The sequence below is a fragment of the Nomascus leucogenys genome, chromosome 10, assembly GCF_006542625.1.
Source record: "Nomascus leucogenys isolate Asia chromosome 10, Asia_NLE_v1, whole genome shotgun sequence".
Lineage (NCBI taxonomy): Eukaryota > Metazoa > Chordata > Mammalia > Primates > Hylobatidae > Nomascus > Nomascus leucogenys.
The window spans coordinates 68808115-68833021 of NC_044390.1; the positions used below are offsets into that span (position 1 = coordinate 68808115).

The window sequence follows — 24907 nt, forward strand, 5'->3', positions numbered from 1 at the left end:
GTGAGCTGAGATAGCACCACTGCACTCTAGTCTGGGTGACAGAAGAAGACTCTGTCTCAAGAAAAAAAAAAAAAAGGGAAAGTCAAAGGAAGAAGTCAGACTGAGGATGAGAGAAAGGTGCTGAACTAATGTTTACTTGGAAATGATGTTGGTACGCCCAAATGGGAATGATAAGGAAGCAGATGGAGGGGTTCACCTGGAGCCTAGGAGAAAGGCCAGGGCTGTTGCTCTTGGTTTGGGAGTCCCAGACATAAAGATGCTACATTCTACCCCTTGCCAAAGCTTTAAAAAGGTGTGAGGCTCAGTGATCGCTCCCATTTGAAGGGCGGAAGGAAGAAGAAGACTGTGTGAAGGAGACAGAAAAGGTGCCATCTCTAGGTTCTGAGCAAGACAAAATAATAGAAGAGGTGGAAGAGAGAATGCGGAGGGTGCATATTTACAAAAGAAAGGAGAAGACAATATGAGAGTGAGGAGTCACTGATATCAAATGCAGTTCAGAGGTCAAGGAGAATGAAGTCATCTTCCTGGGCAATTGGGTCATTACTGATCTTGCATTATCTGATTGGAGTAGATCCATTGCCATGGGATGATGAATATAGATGTCAGAGGACAGATTAAGTAATGAGGAGGCAGATGCAGTTCACAAAGAATTAAAAAAGAGTATCAGGAAAAGGAAGTGAAGAAAATCAAATGATCATGACACCTTATGGGGATTCTCTGAAAAAAATGCCCAGCAAATATGCACTCTCTACAATGAGTTAACATCATGGACCTATGGATGACATTGTTTTTTAATCTGAAAATATTTAATTGGCAGATAAAGGTCATATACATTCAAGCTGAACAATATGATGATTTGATATATGTACACATTGTGTAATGATTATCACAATCAAATTAATACATTCGTCAGCACTGATGCTGTACATTCGATGCCCAGAACTTGTTCATCCTGTAACTGAAAGTTTGCACCCGTGTAGATCAAATTGAAATGCAACTGAATCCATTTGAGAAGATTGCCCTAGAGTTACCTCTGAACACATCTGGCTTTCTTTGTTAGAACTGTTCGTTTGCTTATTTGCCAAGCACTAAGTAGAGTTTAATGTGAGAAATAGTGTCAAGTGAAAGTCTATCCTCCTCAGATGTACTTTCTTTTTAAGCCATGCTTTAAAATTCTGTCACTGGCTTTGATGGTCTATTAATATGCCAATTACAGATATGTTTTGATCTAAGTTTCTTCAATTTGAACTTCAGCCTAAAATAACCTGGATGAAAAACAAAGTTGCTATTGTGGATGATCCAAGATACAGGATGTTCAGCAACCAGGGAGTCTGTACCCTGGAAATTCGCAAGCCCAGCCCCTATGATGGAGGCACTTACTGCTGCAAAGCAGTCAATGACCTTGGGACAGTGGAGATTGAATGCAAACTGGAGGTGAAAGGTATGACATCCAATATCTCATGTATAGACTAAAGTTAAAGAAAATCATTGAATTATTGTTCTTAATGCTTATTGTTCTTAATCCAAATTGCTTGCCAAAATGCTGCAGCGAGGGTGGGAGAGGGTGGTGAGGGCAAGGGAAGCAGGGAGGGAATTCAGGGAGAGAAGACATTCTTACATCCTGCATTCACTTCACTTTATTTGTGGAAGGCTACTTGATTATTTAAGTTAACTTATTTTTATCTTATGTGATTTGCGCTAACTAAGGGACTGTTAATTTCAGTGGAATGTTAGTGTGTGTACAGCATGGTAAGAATGAAAGGGGCTATCACTTTGGTGACATAATCCATCTATAAATAGAAGCCTAGTGTAAAAATCCGTCTATTGAAATGACAATTGAGGAATCTGCACTATTTTTAATTAGTTTACTATTTTTTAAAGTTTATTATTTTCTGATATTTATAGAAATAGTTTTGCTGATTGTTTGATACTACACATATAGAATATAGCATATACATATTATAACAGGTTGCTTTTCAAATCTCTAACTAGAGAACTTCCATTTATAGGTATACATTTCATTTATACTAGTTTTCAAAGTGTGGCAACTAATGTAAACCAAGAAAACACATAAGAATTTATGTGATTGAAAAGCATAACCTGCCATCTTAATCAATTTTCAAATTAATCAACTACCATTTTTATGCTGATATTTTTCTTTACAAGCAGAACCTACTTTGGGACACTATGAAAACCCCTTCAAAGAGTCACCATTATGAGATAATAGGTGACATGATCCTAATGTGTTTTCTCTCATTCTTAACTGTATCATATTGCCATTCTGTAATAACCAAAATCTTTCTTTTTCCAACCTCTCTATAATGAAGAAATTATAATCTAAAACTAGTAAATATCTATTTTAGAAAATCATAGTATACGCTTGGGTATTTATGTTTTTTTAAAAAGAGTCTTTTAGTCCTAAATCTAGTATAAATATGATAGAGAAACTTCTTGAACAAAATAACTTTCATATATATATATATACATATATATATATATATATATATATATTTTTTTTTTTTTTTTTTTTTTTTTTTTTGAGACAGGGTCTCACTCTGTCACCCAGACTGGAGTGCAAGGGTGCGATCTCAGCTCACTGCAACCTCTGCCTCCTGGGTTCAAGCAATTCTCGTGCCTCAGCTTCTTGAGTAGCTGGGATTACAGGCATGCACCACCACACCCAGCTAATTTTTGTATCTTCAGTAAAGATGGGTTTTCGCCATGTTGGTCAGGCTGGTCTCAAACTCCTGGCCTCAAGCAATCCATCCGCCTTGGCCTCTCAAAGTGCTGGGATTATAGGCATCAGCCACTGCACCCAGCTGCTTTCCTCTTATAACTTTTTAAAGCTGTATTCTTTCTTTTACAATTCATAATTGAGTGAAAGGAAAAAGATTTGATTTTTTTCCCTCACAAATATAAGGCATATAATATTCTTAGAAAATTTCAAGCCTTACTATTGAGATAACCCTTACAAATTTAAACATTTTTAGCTGCTTTATTGATTATTAAGGTCATAATTGCAAGTCATCTGGTTTCTAAACTGCTAGCCTTATTAGTTCCAAAGTATTGTTGATGCTTTTGTTTCAATATCCCCCCAAAAAACAAAAACTAAAAAAAAAAGTACCGCTTATTTATGCTTTGAAACTAGCTGAATGTTGTTAATGATATAAAAAGATGCTTTAACAAATGGAACAATATTTGGGGCCCTCCTTAAAAGCGAATAGTATTATACATATACATGATATATTCTTTTTAGTGAAAATGTAGTAAATGGTACAGTAATTAAATTTGATAAAAAGAATAATGTATTCTAGTACGTAAGTTCATAATAAAGTATCAACTGTGATATATTGATAAAAGCTTTTGATCCTAAAAGTAAAGCTGAAATTGTTTATCATCAGATTGTTATCTGATAATAGGTAACTTGAATCAAGTTAAGTTGTGAAAAAAGGTAAGAATGTCAACTGAGAATAAATAAATACTGGTACAAATATTCTGATTCTGCAGTGATATATCAAGGAGTAAATACCCCTGGACAACCAGTCTTCCTGGAGGGGCAGCAACAGGTTTAAAAAGTTTATATCCCACTGGATATTCTACTTTCCGTTCCATTCCTCTTACATGAAAATGCACCTTGCATGTAAAGCTTGACTTTCTCATTTGCTTTTAATTGTACCTCTTAGCAGCTCATGGCATACAGTGTTTATGCCATGAACAAGGAAGGCCAAATTATTCAAGGATATTAAGTAATGTAGAAACTAAGTTTTGTCAGAAAGCTACATACCATACCACAAGTCTCCATGAATAAAGCCGGAAAGCTACATTTGAAGATGATCTCGTTTTATATAATAAGACTATCAAAACTTGGGAATCAATATTTCTTTAATATTTTCATTTTTTAAATGTAGAAAGACTTTTTTAAAGATAGTTTACAGCATAGTTTCCTTATATTCATGATGCAATTCAGAGAAATGAACATTTCAAACTTTTTTTAAAAAATGTTCTGAGCATTTTTTATGGAAAGAGGATACAAAAATAGATCCGATATTTACAGGCTGGGCGTGATGGCTCTCGCCTGTAATCCCAGCAGTTTGGGAGGCTGAGGTAGGTGTATCACTTGATCCCATGAGTCCAAGATCAGATTGGGCAACATGGCAAACTCCCATCTCTACAAAAAGTACAAAACTTAGCCAGGTGTGGTGGCGGCATGCCTGTAGTCCTAGCTACTTGGAGAGCTGAGGCAGGAGGATCGCTTGAATCTGGAAGGTCGAGGAGGCTTCAGTGAGCCGAGATCTCCAGCTTAGGTGACAAAGTAAGACTTCGTCTCAAAAAAATAAAAAATAAAATAAATAAATTGGGAAACTTACATATTTAAAATATTCCCATTACAAATTCACCAGTAGAATATCTGTAACCTATCTGTTGAAGATTTTGGACATTTTCATGGGGACTCAAATTATTTCACATTTATGAACTTAAAAGGAAAGAAAATTCTAGGCTCTATTACAAAATGTATCAAGCAATAAATGAGTACTATCATATATATGTGATTCACCCCCATTTGGAATTGCAAATTAAGAGTTATTTGCAGCTGGGTATGCAACCTGATTAAAAACCCTGATGATGTAGATCTATGCCTGAGGTTACAATATTTGTTTTGTGAGTTTCCAGAGATAATATCAGCTTCCAAAAGAGGAAAAAAGTAAGGTTCTTTCTTGAAAGCCTTGTAGATTATATATAGAATAGCTTTGTAACATAAGGTTAAGTTTTGTGTCTATTTAGATCAGTCATATATATTCCATTCAGAATACAATATTATAGAATACACTAGTCTAATATTAGTACTTGATAATTTTGCCTTTTAGAATTTCAACATATATATATGTACATTAACACTTTGTCTATTGTCTATGTTTTTCTTTTGTTGAAAAACACGATATATATATGTTGTACGGTTTTGGTTTTTGTATTTGTTTTAAGCTAATGGTTTGGAAGCTCTTACCATAGATATTCACTATACAATCAGATTGACTTTGCCACCTATTCAGGCAAAGTAGTTGTGCATATTAATAAATGTTTTACATATTAATGATCCTTTTGACGTGACTGGATCCCCACCCTTCATTTCATGTGCTTCTATTTTCCTACATCTTTTACATGACTAAGGATTAATGAAATCACCTCATCATAATCATGACCATAATTTCATCCAACAAGTACTCAACTTTGGTGTTAGCACTTTATTAATGCTTACGACTTCTCTCTCTCTCCCTCTTTCTCTTTTCCTTAGTCGTTGCACAATAAGGATTTTTGAATGTATAATATCATCTAAGGTAAGCTTTCATATGGTTTTGGCATATGAAGCTTATGACTGTCATAAGCCATACCAAGCCTGTGGAGTATGGCATGATTTTCATTATGTAATCCAATGAAAATAGACTTATTTTAAATCGCTAACTTTGTAGTTTTAATTTGTATTTCACTATCTTGAAATTAACAAGTAGTACTTATCCATCACAGCAGTCTCCTATTGACATGAGGCAAGTTATTGAATGCAGTAGAGCATGAATCAAAGCATTTAATGTAGACAAAAATGGGTGATACCCAAGCATTCTGAATTATTTGCATCAAGGAATGGACATGTACATAAGTGGCATCATTTCTACCAATATGTGACTTGAGTTGTTTTTTTAAAAAAAGGAGAATGACTTTCTCAAAATTGCATTAAAGAAGTTTTTAAGAATGTTCAAATGGCATGCTGCTTTGCCTGGATGTGAATTTATTAGCAAGTAGTAAAGCACTTCACTAAAGGACCATGAATTTTTGTGGTTTCATGGATTCTCTCTTGAAGGGTACTTTTATTTTTTTAATATAATTCAGAAACTCAGAAGGTAAGTATGAAATATTGGTAGGTGTTTCTCACACCTTCAGAAAGTATTGGACTGGTATTGTTATTATAATTTTAACAAAATATTTCCAATTTTTGTGCTTTTGACAAATATAAATGGCCAAAGTTAAAGGGAGTAGTTTTTATCTTTTCCAATGTGCTTGAATGGAAACTCTCTGTGCCTAATTAAAAAGAACATTAACAAACTGGAAGCAGATCTTCCCACTGATCCATAATGTGGTATGCATTTATTCTGCTGTTCAGTCAGAACATTTAAATCATCTATGAGGAATCACAAAACCTCTCAAAGAGCAATAAATACTTTCCAACTACTTGGGAATTTAAATGAAGATTGAACAATAGTAGGGGAAAAACTGCTATGGTTCTGCTGGGAACTTGCTTTTCCTTCTAGATGCCAAGTGCTTTAATTTCTAAATGTACTAAATCCAGGAGAAGATTTTCCAAGTAGAGACTGAATGAATCTTTGTAACTAATGGGAACATGATTAGTCACATTTCCAGGCAGCTAGTCAAGAAGTATTGTTTCAGCGATTTTTCAGGTAGATGGTTTTGATTTGTCTGTTTTCCTTTTGGTCCTCTCTAGGTGGGCTCTCCTTCTGCAGGCTCCTCTTGCAAGGCGTACCTCCAAACATAATTGATTCATATCTGCGAGACTTACACTCAAGCAATCCTGAGGAATACTGAGGGAGGGCCTGGCCACTGCCTCTCTGCACTCTGCTGCTTTGAAATCTGGTTGAAATGAGAAAAAACATTTTCTGTTTTCCCACCAGGCCCCCAAGTGTGGTCTTTTTCTTTCCTCCTAATGTTGAAGAGAAAAAAAAAAAAAAGTTTGCCCAGATTGCTTAATTAAAAATTGCAAACAAAATCTCATTTGAAGTCAACACTTTGGTCATTATTATCTCTGCTCACTGTATTATACTTTACAAAAATGCAAGTCATAGAATAAGCAAAAGCAGTTATTTTCATTTAAATAGTAGGCTATAAATGCTTTTTTTTCCTCTCAGAGTAAAAAACATAACACAATGCACCACGATTGGATCTTGAAAACCCATCTTTCTCTTGATCTAATAGATTTTTCTAACCAAAGCGGAGTTGTTGATTTCATACAGGCCTGCTTCACACCAGGATCTGTGCCCTTTTTTCTTATTTGAATGCAATAAAACATTTTTAAAAGTCTAACTTTCAAACAAATTTTCTCAGTAGAAGGGAAAATGAATTCAGTAAATGGTACAACAAATCTGAAGTGTTTATGATGAAATGATACAATATTCATTCATGCATTTAGGGTTGTATGCCTAGACACAGAACTGAGGCTAAAGGCTGGGAGCCAGCATGCCCCTGAACCCAGGTCTGCCTTCCCTGTGTCTCTAGCAAGGCATCTTGGCCAAATCTGCCAGAGCTTCTGCCAAAACAGCTAGTCATAGTGACAGAGGGCTGTTACAACAGACCTATTACAGAGTTAGGGTTTGCTGATGGTATCCATTCAATTTGATGGAAACATTTATAAAAAAATCTAGCAGCTGAGAAACATTTATACTAACCCATAATCTTTTCAGCAACTTCCTTTACTTTTCCTGATATAAAGTTTCAGTTAAGGGAGTAGAATCGAACTGTAAGGTACCACAGCATTACTGTTTATTCCCTTGCCTCCCCTCTGTTTTTCTTTATGGTCTTTTGTTGCAGGAGCTAAGTATATTGTGACTTGTTGGTGGGCCCATGGCTTCTTTGGATGACATTTTAAACATCTGCTCTTTTTTCTTTCCAGATTTTAGCTGGGAAGTTCTGTGGTGGTCATGGATCTGGGTTGATGTTGGGCTCGTAAAGGGAAGGGTGAATGATTCAGGTCATTGCAGTACATTTGAAAACAAGAGAAAGTCTAGTTTATGTCCAAACCATGGTGGCTCTATATATCTCTGTTGAAATTGGTTGGTGATGTTGCCTTACTGGTTGTTAAGAACATTGGCTATCACCCCTGCTCCTATGCTCCCAACAACTCCAGAATAATATTGTGTGCAATCCCTGTGTAAACACCAATTTTATTTTATTTTATTTTATTTTTATTTCTATGACCCATTGATTTATATATATATATTTTTTATTATACTATAAGTTCTAGGGTACATGTGCACAACGTGCAGGTTTGTTACATATGTATACATGTGCCATGTTGGTGTGCTGCACCCATTAATTCATCATTTACATTAGGTATCTCTCCTAATGCTATCCCTCCCCCCTCCCCACACCCCACAACAGGCGCCGGTGTGTGATGTTCCCCTTCCTGTGTCCAAGTGTTCTCATTGTTCAATTTCCACCTATGAATGAGAACATGCGGTGTTTGTTTTTTTGTCCTTGCAATAGTTTAATGAGAATGATGGTTTCCAGCTTCATCCATGTCTCTACAAAGGACATGAACTCATCATTTTTTATGGCTGCATAGTATTCCATAGTGTATATGTGCCACATTTTCTTAATCCAGTCTATCATTGTTGGACATTTGTGTTGGTTCCAAGTCTTTGCTATTGTTGAGTAGTGCCACAATAAACATACGTGGTAAACACCAATTTTTTTTTTTTTTGAGACGGAGTCTCCCTCTGTCACCCAGGCTGGAGTGCAGTGGCGCGATCTCAGCTCACTGCAAGCTCCGCCTCCCAGGTTCATGCCATTCTCCTGCCTCAGCCTCTCTGAGTAGCTGGGACTACAGACGCCGGCCACCATGCCTGGCTGATTTTTTGTATTTTTAGTAGAGACGGGGTTTCACCGTGGTCTCGATCTCCTGACCTCGTGATCCGCCCGCCTCGGCCTCCGAAAGTGCTGGGATTACAAGCGTGAGCCACCGCGCCCGGCCTAAACACCAATTTTAATCAAGAAAGCTACATGCACAGTATTGGCTAAGGTATTTTAACATAAAGGAATTCTGGCTCATCTATAAAGACATGAAAACTTTATGTCTATGTACAAACCAGAGAAATGACAACGTGGCAAACCCAATCAACGTGGTCCCTGCAGCCCAGCTGCTGGGTCTTAGCCATAGCGCAGCAGCTGAGCTGGCTGCTTAACTCAGATACTCAGGAGCAGTTTTGCCAAGACATTGGCCAAGCTGCTTAGGCTGCTTATACATGTATGGTTTTACATAGCCTAAAAGAGACCGTAAAACCTCCCTGCTGAATTTCGGTTCCCCACATGTGACTTAGGCTCTTTAATTATATTTTGTACTAGATAATGTTACTTTTCTACATATACTCTTTCCTTATATTAAGGGTACACATACACTGCAAAGTTCTAATAAGGAAGAAAAAGTCTACTGTGAAACTGCAAAGAGCAAAAAATTTCAGAAGCTGTCATTACTATTGGTTTTTCTATAATTTTGTTTAAATTTCACTCTATTAAAAAATTACATATCACAGGAATTTACCAAAAATTCTTTTGGGGAACTAAACATTCATTAAAAATTTTAGGCCGGGCACAGTGGCTCATGCCTGTAATCCTAGCACTTTTAGAGGCCGAGGTGGGCAGATCACTTGAGGCTGGGAGTTCGAGACCAGCCTATGCAGCATGGTGAAGCCTTGTCTCTACTAAAAATACAAAAATTAGTTGGGCGTGGTGGCACACACCTGTAGTCCCAGCTACTTGGGAAGCTGAGGCACAAGAATAGCTTGAACCTGGGAGGTGGAGGTTGCAGTGAGCAAAGATCGCACCACTGTACTCCAGCCTGGGCAACAAAGTGAGACCCTGTCTCAAAAAAAAAAAATTTTTTTTAAGGCTCACATTTCTTTACTTACCTTAAAAGAAGGCTTACTGAATGTTCTCATCTAAATTAATATCAAAGTAGAAAAAAATTAATTCTAAGAGACATTGGAACAAGGTAATATGCCCTTAACCATTCATTTTTAGAGTAAATTCTGAAGCACTATTCAGCTCAACAAATGAGTTATTGAATGTCTGATATCTGCATGGTACTGTAGTGGATTCAGCTTGCAACTTGATAAATAAGGTACTTCAGGCTGGGCATGGTGGCTCATGTCTGTAATCCCGGCACTTTGGGAGACCAAGGCAGGCAGATCACTTGAGTGCAGGAGTTCAAGGCTAGCCTGGGCAAGATAGCAAAATCCTGTCTCTACAAAAAATTATCCAGGTGTGGTAGCACGCACCTGTAGTCCCAGCTACTCAGAAGGCTGATACATGAGAATCGCTTAAACCCAGGAGGTGGAGATTGCAGTGAGCTGAGATGGCACCGCTGTACTCCCATCCTGGACAACAGAGTCGGACCGTATCTCAAAAAAAAAAAAAAAAAAAAAAAAAGAGGTACTTCATGCCTTCAAGGAATTTATAATGTATAAGACTAGTATACAGAGGGGAACATATAAACAAAGCAGGATGCAGGTATAAGAGAGCACTATAACAATGCAGAAGCTGGATAGTGTGGTTTATGTATTCGTTATTATCAATGTGTGTATCATACTAGGATGGAGAACAGGACTTACCATATTACTTCGCTTTTCTAAATCAGATTAAATGTAACTCTGAGCTCTCCACTAGCTAGGGAGATTGAGAAATTCTCTGTCCTGTTTGGGGATTCAGATTCCAGAGTCAACAGGAATCTTTCTTGGTGCCCAGAAAATGGAGAGAAGGAAAGGCCTCCGGTCTTCAATCTACACTGGTGACTGCAGAGATGCCTGTCATTGTATTACACTTTATAAAAAAGTCACCCATAGAATAAGCGAAAGCAGTTCTTTTAGTTTAATGGTCAAACCCAGCATGGTTCACTCAAGGACAGGTGACTCTGAAACATCCCTGACAAGCGTGGACCTGGGGTCTTTCAGTCTTCAAGGCTATAACTTGGCTATTATATTAGGGTTCTTCAGAGGAACAACCAATAGGAGAGGAAGGAAAGAAGAGGGACAGAAGGAAGGAATGGAAAGGAAAGGGAAAAGAGGAAAGAAAAAGAATGAAAAATCTAGAAAGAGATTAATTATAAGGTATTCGTCATGGAATTATGGAAGCTGAGACATCCCGTGACTTGCTGCCCACAAAACCCAGGAAGGAAGTCTGGAGGTGTAGCTGAAGGCCTGAGAGCCAGAGCGCTCAGAGTGGTGCCTCCACCCAAGCCTCCTAAGACCGTGTGCGTCAGTCCCTCATTACTCAGCTGACCACCTGGGAGCTTCTTAGGAATGAAAACTCTTGTGCCGGGCGCGGTGGCTCGCCCCTGTAATCCCAGCACTTTGGGAGGCCGAGGCAGGCAGATACCTGAGGTCAGAAGTTGGAGACCAGCCTGGCCAACATGGCGAAACCCTGTCTCTACTAAAAGTACAAAAATCAGCCGGGCGTGGTGGCGCGTGCCTGTAATCCCAGCTACTCAGGAAGCTGAGGCAGGAGAATCCCTTGAACGCGGGAGGCGGAGTTTGCAGTGAGCCAAGATCGCGCCACTGCACTCCAGCTTGAGCGGCAAGAGCGAGACTCCATCTGAAAAAAAAAAAAAGAAATGAAAACTTTCTAGCCCTGACCCAGATCCTTAAGTTCAGAATCTGCATTTTAACAGGATCCCCAGTGATTCATGTGCTCATTCATGTTGGAGATCCCATGCTCCAGACTCTTTCTGTCTTGTTCCTTGCATGGCTATTATTTGGAGGCATTCTCTCTTAGCTGTCCCAGAGGAAAAACATCCTGATAAATGTATCCCCTCCCAAGTATTGCTGATAATGACCTAGCCTAATGTCTAAATATAACTTAACCTGTTACTCCTAAAAGCCCTGACTCAAAGGCTAACTCACTGTGGGATGTCTGGGTTCCTGAAAAAGGAATTTTTGAGGAAGGATGTTCCCTCTAGTGCTTCTCAAACCATACCATAGGAAGCGTTTTAGAGCAGTAGAAGATAAACTCAGAAAAAGATTATAAATAAAAAATGATTAAAGGACATAAACAAGACCCAATGCTAAGAATCGTGTCTCTGAAGGAAATCAGTTTTCTTAACCCTAAATTGCTTTTGCAATTTCAGATAAAGGGCATAATTATAACATCTTAGGGACTGTATTGTGAAATTTTGTTTTCTGATCTTGTCCAGGAAATTAAGCATTTTTAGAGAGGAGAGCAAAGGTTTCAGTCAATCTATTATTGAACACTGAATATCTACCCATGTATTTTGTAAAGTACCATAGTTCCATAAAATTTAGACTTTAGAGTCTCAAAGTACAAAACTATAAAAATATAAAACCCAAGCAAGTAAAGCAAGTATTATACCATAAAACTATGCTTATCACAAATACCCCAGCCTGTGTATCTAAAGCTCAGAATTCTAAACACTCACACAGATAGCTTGATGCCCTGATGATAAAATTCTACTGCAACGCAAACCTAGCCAGGTGATTGATTGATTGATTGATTGATTGATTTATTGAGACAGGGTCTCACTCTGTTGCCCATGCTGGAGTACAGTGGCATGATCTGGGCTCACTGTATCCTCTGCCTCCTGGGTTCAAGCAATTCTCCTGCCTCAGCCTTCTGAGTAGCTGGGATTGCAAGTGCATGCCACCACACATGGCTAATTTTTGTATTTTTAGTAGCGACTGGGCTTCACCGTTTTGGCCAGGCTAGTCTCAGACTCCTGGCCTCAAGTGATCTGCCTGCCTCAGCCTCCCAAAGTGCTGGGATTACAGGCGTGAGCCACCGTGCCCAGTCTCTAGCCAGGTGATTTTTTATTGCAACCCACTCTTTCTTCCAAACCAGTGAAAGTCCATGGGCTTCTAACTGGTTATTTCACACACAACAGTGCCTAATCTGCTTATATGACATTATTTAATATTTTGTGGAAAGTTGGCCTAGAGATTGAGGATGTTAAGGAAGATTTGAAATATGAGTGAAAGTTACACAAAAGAACTAGTTAAAACTGAGAGCCTAAATCAAGATGTTCTTTCTCCTTTGGGAAAGGAACGCAATTTAGTTAAACCATCAAATAAACATTTATGCATCCCTATGGTGCTATGGAAATATAAGATGTTACCATAGGAGGAGGCTGTGTGAAGGCTATACAAGGGATTCTTTGTACTATTTTTGCAACTTCCTGTGTGTCTGTAATCATTTTAAAATATATATTTTTTAAATTTTGGATGTCTACTGGATGCCAGGCATTGAGGAGCATACTCAGTGGGGGCTTGGTCTGACACTCTATGACCTGGGCAGGGAGGCTGAACAATACACAAATAACTGAACAAAGATAGCCTGCATTACAAGGTACAAAGTGCTCTGATTGTGTGGGAGTAAGAGGGATCAAACTGGAAGAGGCTGAGAGGTCATTTTCGAGAAGGTGGAATTTAAGTGTGGAATTTGAGTGATGGGCAGTGTGCTAGGAATAATAAGGGATTGAGGGTACTCCCCAACAGGGAATAAATGAGAGTGGGTTTGGGGACAGCCAATGGGCCCACACAGCTGGAGCATGAGACTTAGGGAGGAAAATGGGGGAAGAGATATTAGGGAGGTAAGACTAGGAGGGTAGACTGGGCCTGCAAATGCCAAGTGAAGGAAGTTGGACTTTATCAAAGGCTTCTGAACAAGGGAATATTTTATTAGTTTTAGTAAATTTAGTACGATAATTTTTTTCATAATATTTAGAATGGACTGGAATGGCACAAAACCAACATGATATATAGAAATTGGACTGTTCCATATTGACAAAAGTACCCACTAACGTCCTATATTTAATACATGTAACTTATTAGGTGGCATTTTGCAGTCGTTGGGAACATAAGCTCTGAAATCAGACTACATGGGCTCGAATCCTGGCTTTACCACTATACTAGCTGTGCAGCCATGGGTAAGTTTTTGAACCTCACTGTACTTCAATTTCCCCATCTGTAAAATGGGGATAACAATGGTCTATTTTATAGAGCTTTTGTGAAGAGTAACTGAAGTAACTCCTAATGTTTAGAACAGTACTTGGCATAGGATAGAAACTCATAAATGTGAGCTACTATGTTAATTCAAGAAAAGGGGAAAACATTGTATATATCAATCACTATGTAACAAACCATGAAAATGGAGGGGAGCCATGATTCAACAAATAAAATAATAGGAAATCTCTAATATACTTTTTTGACATTAGAGTATATTAGAGTGGGGTAAGGTAGAAGAAATAAATATGCCTTAGCATGTCTTGAATTAATTTGAAATTTCCAAAAATTCAGCAAAGAAGCACATGGAAAAATCAATTTAGAGCATGATGAGTAGTTTAAAAATGGTTTTTATATTTATTATTTTCACTTTTTTTTTTTTGAGATGGAGTCTCGCTCTGTCACCCAGGCTAGAGTGCAGTGGTGCGATCTCGGCTCACTGCCAGCTCCGCCTCCCAGGTTCACACCATCCTCCTGCCTCAGCCTCCCTAGTAGCTGGGACTACAGGTGCCCGCCACCACGCCCGCTTAACTTTTTGTGTTTTTAGTAGAGACGGGGTTTCACCATGTTAGCCAGGATGGTCTTGATCTCCTGACCTCGTGATCCACCTGCCTTGGCCTCCCAAGGTGCTGGGATTACAGGCGTGAGCCACCGCGCCTGGCCTACTTTCATTATTTTTAAATTATGACATTTCATATTTGCAAAATATACAAATATGCCATCTATATCTATGTAGATATATAGTTATATAGATTGCATAAATAATAGTAAAATGAACATGTTACTACTACTCAGTTAAAAAAGTGTGATTGAGACAGCTTGATGGCCCCCCGCAATACCCACTCTCTCACTTTTCAATAATAATAGAAATGTTTTGGCCAGTTGTGGTGGCTCACACCTATAATCCCAGCATTTTAGAGGGTCAAGGCGGGAGGATCATTTGGGGTCAGGTATTCGAGACCAGCCTGGCCAACATGGTAAAACCCCATCCCTACTAAAAATGCAAAAATTAGCTAGGTGTGGTGGACTACAAGTCTCAGCTACTCAGGATGCTGGGGCAGGTGAATAACTTGAACCTGGGAAGAGGTTGCAGTGAGCTCAGATTGTGCCACTGCACTCCAGCCTAGGCAACAGAGCAAGACTCTGTCTCTAAATAAATAAATAAACAAATAAAAGAAATTTTACCTGGGCAGGTGGCTGGCTGGCTAAAGATTGCATTTGCAGGCTCTTTTACGGTTAGGCATAGCAGCCATGTGGCCAGGTTCTGGCCAGTGGGATGAGAGCAGAAGTGATGTGTGCAACCTTTGATCATGGCCTTCAGAAGAAAGGAGCATAGCAGCCCCTTCTCTTTTTCCCCTTCCAATTGGTTGGGAGTCGTGGCCAGCCATTTTTGATCACAAGGACAAGGGCACCATCCGAAGGGTGGCAGACTAATAAAATGGAAGAAATCTGTGTCTTTGACACCATCGAGCTGCCATGTAGCCCTACCATGCCTACCCAGACATTGATGTGGGAAAAATAAACTTCTATTCCAGTTAGGCTGCTGTAGTTTTCCTAGCTGCATTCTAAAAAATTACCAATACCCTTGAAACTTGCCATATGCCCCTCTATAATTGCATTTCCCTTCCTTTCTATCAGGAGTAACCACTATCAGGATTGTACTTATAATTCTTTTCCTTTTCTTCATAGCTTTGCCACATGGGAACTGCAAAGTGCAGTCGCATGTTTTTGAAGTTTATATAAGTAAAATAATACTGTGTGTATTTTGCCTATGACCTGCTGTTATGGACGGAATGGTATCCTGCCCCTACTCCACCCCCAATTCATATGTTGAAGCCCTAATCCTCCACAATGTGATGGTATTTGGAGATGGAGCCTTTAGGATATTGGATATCACGAGGGTGGGGCCTTCATGATGGGATTAGTGCCTTTATAAGGACTTTATAAGGAGACACCAGAGAGCTTCCTCTCTTTCTCTCTCTGTCTGCCATGTGAAGACATAGAAAGTGGCCATCTGCAAGCCAGGAAGAGAGTTCTCACTAAGAAACACACTTTGACTTTGGACTTCCCAGCCTCCAGAACTGTGAGAAATAAATTCCTGTTGTTGAAACTATTCAGTCTATGGTATTTTGTTATGACAATCCAAGCTGACTAATACATCTGCTTTTTTTTTCACTCAACATATGCTTGTGCAATTCATTCATGTTCATAAGTGCACCTATAGTTCAGTAATTTTTTACTGCCATATTAAACTTGCTATATAATATTAAATTACTTGAAAATACCAGTTTATTTACCCATTCAATGTTAGTGGACATATAAGTTATTTACAGCTTTTAGTTATTGTACAGACAAAGGTGTCATGAATATTCTTATACTTATCTCCTAGGATACATGTGCAAGAATTTCTTGAGGATCTATTTCTGGATCAGAATTGTGGTGTCAGAGTATACGCGTCTTCAACTTCACCAGATCATGCCAGGTTGTTTTTCAAGTGGTTGTAACCATCTACTCTTCCTAGCTAACACTTCCACTTGGGTACGCCACATAATTAAGTTCTGGCCAATGAGATACATAATACAACAGTCCCCTTATCTCCAGGGATATATTCCAAGACCCCCAATTGTTGCCTAAACTATGGATAATACCGAACCCTATATGTACTATGTTGTTTCTAATAACCAAGATGGCTAATAAATGAATAAAGGACAGGTGGCTTATATAGCAGGGATACACTGGACAAAGAGATGTTGTAAGTCCTGAGTGGGGAAGAGAGGGACTGGGTGAGATTTCATCATGCTACTCAGAATGGCATGCAATTTAAAATTCATACTTTGCTTATTTCTGGAATTTTCTATTTAATATTTTTGGACTTTGGTTGACTGTGGGTAACTAAAACTGCAGAAAGTAAAACCAGGGACAAAGGGGGACTACTGTATGGAGAAATGTTGTTTGGGAGTTTTGGAGAGGCACCCCAGTTTGCTCACCAGCCAGTGATATCCACCTTTTTTTTTTTTTCCTCTCCTCTTCCTCCTTCCTGCTGCTTGAAATGCAAATAGGATGACTGGAGCTTCACCAGCCATTCTGAATCATGAGATGGCTTTATAGATACAAGTCAGAGAGGATATTGGAGCAGAGAGACAGAAGAGCCTGAGTTCCTGATGACCATGGAAACATCGTACCAGTCTTGGAATGCCAATTCTATACTTCTTTTATGTGAGAGAGAAATAAATTCCTGTTGTCTAAGCTATTCAGTCTATGGTATTTTGTTAAGACAATCCAAGCTGACTAATACACCTGCTTCTTTTTTTTTTCACTCAACATATGCTTGTGCAATTCATTCACGTTCATAAGTGCACCCTGGAACATTACCATGTTCCAGGGCTTCTCCTATAGAAACTGAACATAGCCCAGTTGATTATTTTTTGTTCTGATTGATTTTTAGGAGTTCTTTACATAATCTGGGTACTACTCATTGTGGGTTTTGAGGGAAATACCTTTTCCCAGTTTATGGCTTGTCTTTTCATTCTCTTGATGATGTCTTTTGATGTACATTAAAAATTATCTTTAATACAGTGAAATCTGCTAATCTGGAAAAGGATTTTTTCCTTGGACTGTTCATGGCATTGGTAAATTAAAAAGTAGGTACTGTCAAGTTCACTGCACATAAACCGGCATTGTTAAAAGTAGATCTCCATCATTCCATTTCCTTTCCTGCGTTTGTCAGCATCGTTTTTCACACTAAAGATGAGGAGATCCATATTCCTAAAACATATATGCTTGGTCTGTAGACACCCTCATTGCTCTAAGGCAGTGGTTGCCACTTTTTTCCTTAAAGGGCCTAGTAGGACATATTCCAGGCTTTGCCAGCCATCACAACTGAATTCTGCTGCCCTTGTAGCATGAAGGCAGCCAAACAATAGGTAAGGAATAAACATGGCTTTATTCGTGGCACTGAACTTTGAATTTCATATAATTTCACATCACGAAATTGTATTCTTTTGATTTTTTTCCAATCATTTAAAAATGTCAAAACCATACTTAGCTGGAGGGCTGTAGGAAAACAGGTGGTGGGCTGGGTCTGGCCCACAGGCAGTAGTTTGTGGACCCCTGTGCCAAGTGTTTGACAAAGCCCGTGAGGCAAACTGCACTTGCCGATAGAATTTGCGCCACACAAGTGTCTTGGAAACAATTTCTGTCTTGTCCTAGGCCTTAGAAAGTGCGTGCAGATCAGAACCATGAAGTGAAGAGCAAAGCAAGTGACAGGCCTGTCTCAGGTTGTGCAACAGAGCATGTTTATGACAGATGTCCCCTGTCCAAGTGAGTGCACTGTGAGATAAGGGGCCGGTGACCTACCAATGCGTGTGGCAAGCCAGCCTGTTCCCCCGTGCAAGGGGAGGACACTCCTGCCCTCTATTCCAGGAAGAGTATGTGTAAAAATATCCACCCTTGTTGGTATCAAATGCGCTGAAGAAAATAGGTTTCGGGGTTTCAGCCATTCGGTCTCCTTGTTAGTGTTCTAAGCCTTGATTTTCAGTTTCAAAACCTTGGTCTCTGAATCCGCAGTGATGGGTCTCTAGAGCGAATACATGGCAGGGCCGCCTTCCTCCGTACAGAAAGGGAGAATTGTGCTTGTGTGTTTTACCAAGCAGGACAGATGGGGCCGTCACCCCCGTGACCCGAGCCCCGCAAAACTGTGTTCTCACACGAAAACCCCCAGGCTCTGCGGGCAGCGTGGTCCTCCAGTGGTTAACAATGGGCGACCGGAGTGGTGTTCCCACCCCTAGGAGAGGAACCGGCTCGGTCGCGGTGCGGTCCGCGAGGAGACGACCTCAGGGCGTAATCCGATGCTGTAGGTTAAGAAATCAGATCCCAGGCGCAGTGCAGCCGGCCACTAGGGAGTCAGGGACCTTGATCGCCAATAACAAGTTGTCGTTGGCGGGCGCCGAGGGTGACCCGCGAGCCTGGCTCCCGCCTCCCCGCCCCTAGCCGGACCCCCTCCGCCCCGCCCCTAGCCGGACCCCCTCCGCCCCGGCCCCCTCCGCCCCCCGCCCCCTAGCCGGACCCCCCTCCGCCCCGCCCCTAGCCGGACCCCCTCCGCCCCGCCCCTAGCCGGACCCCCCCTCCGCCCCGCCCCCCAGCCGGACCCCCTCCGCCCCGCCCCCAGCCGGACTCTTCCCCGAGGCCCCGCCCCACCCGCGAGCCGCTCCCGCGGCCCCACCGCTTCTGGGGCTGGGGCCCCGGGACCCGGGCAGCCCGGCCTGACCTCGACCTCTGCCGTGCGGGCCCGACCGGTGAGTCCAGCCCGGCCGTCGCAGGCCCCGGCCGCCAGCCCCTCCCTCCACCTCTCCCTGCCCCCGGCGCCAGGCGCGGGCTGCCCTCGGTGGCGGCGGCGGGGCCCGCAGGCTGCCATGGCGGCAGGCGCCGGGGCCAGGCCCGCGCCGCGCTGGCTGAGGGCGCTGAGCGAGCCTCTGAGCGCAGCGCAGCTGCGGCGACTGGAGGAGCACCGCTACAGCGCGGCGGGCGTCTCGCTGCTCGAGCCGCCGCTGCAGCTCTACTGGACCTGGCTGCTCCAGTGGATCCCGCTCTGGATGGCCCCCAACTCTATCACCCTGCTGGGGCTCGCCGTCAACGTGGTCACCACGCTCGTGCTCATCTCCTACTGTCCCACGGCCACCGAGGAGGTAGGGCTGGCCGCTCGCCCGAGCCCGGCCCCAGTTGCGCTGCGGGCGGGTCGCTGGAGGCGCCGGGGGAAGGGCGGACCCACGCGCGGCTGAGCCTCTCCCGGGCCCCGGAGGGGCGGACTGGCCACTGCCCCAGGCGGTGTCCGCCCTGGGCCGCCTGGAGACTGTCACGCCACTATCCCAATCCCGTGACCATCCCGAGCCTCCCCTGGGCAGCGGAGGGGCTGTTAAGGTCACTGCCCTAGGTCCCATGTCCCCGCAGGTCCTCCCGACGGCCGCGGACGGGCCGGAGGGCGCCTGCCCAGCCACTATCCCATGCGGCGCCAACCTGTGGGTTGGACCCGCGGTCGGGTGCTTTGCACACTGGGGACTGAACACCCCCATCTCCGTCCTGCCTGGCACAGGGACTTGTGTCAAGCCCCGAGACGCTCTTTGAATACTTTCGTAACCGTTCGTTTCTGGAAGGTTGAGCTAGTGATCTTGAAATGACTGGTAGCACTGATCAAAGATGAGTTAAGAGGTAACTTCCTCTTTGCTTCATCGACTTTTTCAAGAAAAACAAACTGGAATGTTATCAAGGCAATATTTTTTTTGTCATCACAACCTAGGGCTTTAAAAAAACCCCAACATTTTATTAGCAATAATTACATTCGACCTTTGTACAAAATAAGGAGTAAATATAGGCTTTGGATAGCAGTTCATCAGAAGCACCCTTTGGGCTGAGTGTGGAGGGATGAGGGCAGAGTGGAGTTCATTCCCATCTATAGTTTATACTACGTGGGATAAATATTACATTGCACATTCTGTGACATTACTTTCTATTCTCTGCTCCAAATAGTGAAGTCCCTTTATAATCATTTGAGTGTAGGCCTTGTGGAGGACTCATGGGGGTTGAGGATGGATTAACAGAAATACAGTGGAAATATTTCATGCCCTCCATGCATGCATCCATTTTGTTGTTGTTGTTTTTGAGACAGGGGTTTACTCTGTCACCCAGGCTGGAGTGCCGTGCCGTGGCCCGATCTCGGCTCACTGCAACCTCCGCCTTCAGGGTTCAAGCGATTCTTCTGCCTCAGCCTTCCAAGTAGCTGGGATTACAGGTGCGTGCCACCACGGCCGACTCACTTTTGTGTTTTTAGTAGATACGGGGTTTCACCATGTTGGCCAGGCTCATGCATCCTTTAAAAACAAAAATTTGATCGAGCCTACATTTTAAAATATCTTGTCAATGGATCGATATGCTTATTATGTATTTCTTTTCTTTCTTTCTTTTTTTTTTTTTTTTTTTTTTTTTTTGAGACAGAGTCTCGCTGTGTCACCCAGGCTGGAGGGCAGTGTGGTGATCTCGGCTCACTGCAACCTCTGCCTCCTGGGTTCAAGCGATTCCCTTGCCTCAGCCTCCTGAGTAGCTGGGACTACACGTGCCTGCCACCACGCCCAGCTAATTTTTGTATTTTTAGTAGAGACGGGGTTTCACCATGTTAGCCAGGCTGGTCTCGAACTCCTGACCTCAAGTGATCCGCCTGCCTCGGCCTCCCAAAGTGCTGGGATTACAGGAGTGAGCCACCGTGCCAGACTTATTATATATTTCTTAATAGACATTCCCATTGTCATTTGCCATTGCTATTCATTTACATATTACATATGAAAAAGTAAGCTGCTTTAGTTTTTGGCTGTTTTGCTGCCTGTTTCTAGAATTTACCAGAGGGAGTACGTTAGAATGAAAGGATTGCTGGGTTGGAAGTGGAGGTCTTGGTTTCTCACTGGCTCTTCCACCACAGACCTGCTGGGTCTGTGTTCCCACATAGAAAATAATGCCTGCCAAAACAACTTGACAAGGATGCATTTGAGGACCAAATGATATATATGCAGATAAATGTGAAAGATTGTGATGTGCCTAACAAATTAACAATATTACTCAACACATTAAAAATATTACTGTTATTAGACAACATCCTGAAAACACAAAATAAAATTTAGTTTTGATTGGGTCCAGATTTAGCTAACAGTATTTGAATGTTTCTGATATTGGCCAGTTAAGTTGTGGACTCTTCAATGTTATTATTAATTTAAGAAGCATTGTTGAACACTTAGAAAGAGCAGGGCATACAAAAAAAGTCAAGAGCTTCTGCTTGGGGAGGTAAAGGGAGGCCTGATGGAAGAGGTACATTTATGATTAATTAGTTTTTAGGATCAGCCTCATGTGAAAAAAAAAAAGGGGGGGGTGGAGGGTGGGGATTGGAGGCATTTAAAAATAAAGTGCAAAATCAAATGGCCCAAGAAGGGGAAATGAGAGTTAAGAGTTTCTGAAATGTATGTCATTAGAATCTACATATGCTTCTGAGTGACTGATGCAGGGAGGGGAAACGCCATTACAGGATCCACATTGCTTGTTTGGTGAAAGCCCAGCAATAGTGTGAAGAGTGTAGCAGTTTCTGGCTATTTTCCCTTAAGATCATAGAACTAGCAAATGACTGGATCAGGTAGGATTCAGATCTAAGTTGGTATGACTTAAAAAATAAAAAGATCCTGTGTTTTATATAATACAAATATGTAAAGTGCTTTCACATCCATGGTTGCATTTGTGTCTTGTATCAGCCGAAGAGGTTAGCAAGTTTTCCGCTTCCTACAATGGCCCTTCTACCACCTCAGTATTTCTTCTATCCATCTATCCTAAAGTAACAGTAGTAAATGTTTTCATTAGAGGAAATTGAAGCCCAGAGATGTTAAGTGACTTTCACCTGGCTTAGGACTTCTTTTTTGATTCTCAGACTTAAGAATTCTTAGTGCTTTTTCAGACTTGATAGATTGCTTCCAGAAAGGGTCAGCAAAAGCACATAAGGTTTTTGGATTTAGATGCTTGGGCTTATCTACTCATATAGGCTTTAATACTGAGTGCATGAATAATAACATTTGATATGTTTTTAAGTATGATGCTAATTTCTAGAACATGACTGGGGATAAAGGGAAACTAATAGAAAAAAAAGTTGTGATTTATATTTAGCTTCTGCGAACTGCTTTTCAAGCCATCATTTCCATTAAGGAACTTTGTACTCCAGCCAAACTGAACTTCTTACTCTAGCAAGGATTTCTCTCCTTCTTATCCCTCTCTTTTCCCCTTCCTCTTCCTTTCTTCTGTACCAGTTATCCAACTATGCACCCATCTTTCAACACTCAATTCTAACACTATATCCTTATGAAAGTTATCTTCCTTTTCCTAAGTCAAATCAACCACTCTGAATTCCCATGATAATAACAATAACTAACTTTTACTGGGTATTTACTGTGTATCAGGGATGATTTTAAGTCACTTTTATTCTCTCATTGAATTCTCTCAACAACCTTATGAATAAGGTACTATTAATATCCTCATTTTATAGATGAGGAAACTGAAGGAAAATTATCCTCTTCTAGAGGGGCATACCTTTAAGTGGGGGCCAGGATTCCAAGCCAGAAGCTATGCTTCCTTTGTAGGGCTTTGTAGCTCTCCTGTGGATCTTCACCGTTTTATTTTGGTTATCTGTGTCCTTATTGAGCAGGACAACCTACCAGATTTTAAGTTCAGACAGCAATTGCTTGTTCATTTGTATAATCTCTATAGCACAGTGCTTTACATCAAACAGATGCTTATAATTTTGCATCAAATAGATGCAATAATTTAGAAAACAAACATTTGTTTTCTAAATTATTGGCTGCAGGAATGAAATAACACAATGTGATGTCAAGAGATGATGTTTTTCAACCCTTATTCAGTTTTAGCTGTTCTTGGGTTAAATACCTAGCAATTGTTTGGCCTTGGTAGTTTTAAGTAGAGTAAGCAAGTGTTAGGGCAAATGGAGAAAACAAGAACTTTGTCTCCTCACTTTGATGAAGCAGTTCTATCTGAACATCACCCTAAGTAGGTAGTCCCTGGCCCCCATTCCTTGGCTACCTAATCTTAAAATAGAATCACAGATTCTTAGAGTTTGGAAGGACCTTAGAGATTATTTAATGTAACTCCTACATTTATATATGTGATAACCAGGTGATTTGAATCTAGTTCTTCTAACTCCAGCCTAGTAGCAGTCTCTCCTACTAACTCCATGCACTTGTGTTTGACTGGTATAAACTGTTACTCCATTCTCTATTACATATCTGATTAAGTGTTTCTGCCCTGTCTTCGTGATCTGTGCATATAGATCCATGTCAGTGTCTTTATTAAGAATATGTTTATAGCAGGGACAAGTGCCTAGCTTAAGGTCAGGTCAGAGGGCATTAATTAATGCATTTCTTGTGTTTGTGATGATAAAGAGTTGAACTGAAAAGTAAGTATACCTGAGCATGACAGAAACACCTTAAGAAATGGTTTATTCTCTGTTTAAATAACTTATTTAAATAACTCATATTTTAAACAGAGAATAAACCATTTCTTAAGGTTATCTTTGTACTACATATTGCCTTTTTTATTACATATTGAAGAGTTATTTTGGGGGGGGAATAATAGAAAGAAAAGGAAATAACCTTTAGATTCCTACTCAGACTTTTTTTTTATAGGATTTGGTTTCTTTGAGATCTAGTATATTTCCTTTTTAATCACTCTTTTACTCCTGCTTTTTTAAAACCAGCTCAGTAACTTTTCAAGCATCATTTATTAAGGCAGGACTCTTGTAAGGGCCTGACCTCTCTCATTAAAACAAAATGTAAACTCCAGATTTCCAGGAGATAGAAGCAGGGAGGGACTTAGGGTGAGGCAAGCCAGGACTCAAAATTTAAGGAGGCCTTTGCAGGACTGTGAGAATGAATGTCCCCTTAACTTCTGCAGCCATGGTGCCTCCTTGCCTCACCCTTAGTCCCCAGCCATCTAGAAGGAGACTCTTCAGATAATGTGGAGGTAGCTTCCCTTGATTCCTATGGCTTCACTATACTTAATTCCTAAAGAATAAAACTGTTTCTCCTTTCGAATTCTGGTTCAAGTGTGGATAAAACATGGCATTGTGGTATTTAGAAGAAGCTTTAAATTTTCTTCCTGGTGCATTTGATTGGGGTAGAAGGCTACAGCTAGACCACTTGGGTTTTGCGAAGTTAAAGAACAGAACAGAAGCAACCCAGTACAGTTGATGTGGATGATAGATTTGGCCTCGGGGGAATTCTCTTCACACCCCTCTCTCTTTTTGTTCCCCTTAGCACAGTGACAGGCTGGCATTTTCAACAACAACCCTCGTAAGTATTAAAGAAGAAAGAAAACCAAAATGATTCACACTAAACATAAAAATAAAGGCCACCTTTCAAAGTACAGATTTCTCAGGTCATGAGAAAACCCCATTGGCCCTGAAGTGCTGGTTTAACTGCATTTATGTGTGATGTCAGTCTGGTTTCCTTTGCTGCAGCTTATAACCTGCCTAATTTCCTAAAAATGGATGTGCTCTTCTCAAATGCTGGTTCCTAAACTGAGCCAAG

General features: G+C 41.0%; 3 protein-coding genes across 13 annotated transcripts in view; 2 read left to right on the forward strand and 1 right to left on the reverse strand.

Annotated features, from left to right (window-relative positions):
- The window catches only part of MYBPC1 (myosin binding protein C, slow type), a 109341-nt gene extending 90578 nt beyond the window's left edge, over positions 1-18763 (forward strand). For 3 of the 9 annotated variants that reach the window (XM_030821266.1, XM_030821267.1, XM_030821270.1), the window contains 3 exons: positions 1255-1441; positions 16177-16325; positions 16847-18763. In XM_030821266.1, the coding sequence (XP_030677126.1) occupies positions 1255-1441; positions 16177-16325; positions 16847-16882 (372 nt within the window). In that variant the 3' untranslated portion in view covers positions 16883-18763. Of the gene's footprint in view, positions 1-1254; positions 1442-3507; positions 3567-5290; positions 5334-6490; positions 6789-16176; positions 16326-16846 lie in introns of those variants that run through there. The other 6 variants (XM_003269916.4, XM_003269918.4, XM_030821271.1 and 3 more) reach the window with 5 other exon arrangements.
- Positions 18764-18959: 196 nt separating this feature from the next.
- CHPT1 (choline phosphotransferase 1) overlaps positions 18960-24907 on the forward strand; it is a 31001-nt gene continuing 25053 nt past the window's right edge. For all 3 annotated transcript variants that reach the window (XR_004032045.1, XM_012510084.2, XM_030821272.1), the window contains exon 1: positions 18960-19471. Coding sequence is in view for 2 of the 3 variants with exons in the window: in XM_012510084.2 (XP_012365538.2) it covers positions 19199-19471 (273 nt within the window). In the remaining variant the exon portion in view is untranslated. The remainder of the gene's footprint in view (positions 19472-24907) is intronic.
- The window catches only part of SYCP3 (synaptonemal complex protein 3), a 40359-nt gene continuing 36075 nt past the window's right edge, over positions 20624-24907 (reverse strand). Inside the window, exon 10 of the transcript XR_004032046.1 lies at positions 20624-20650. The gene's annotated coding sequence lies outside the window, so the exon portion shown is untranslated. The remainder of the gene's footprint in view (positions 20651-24907) is intronic.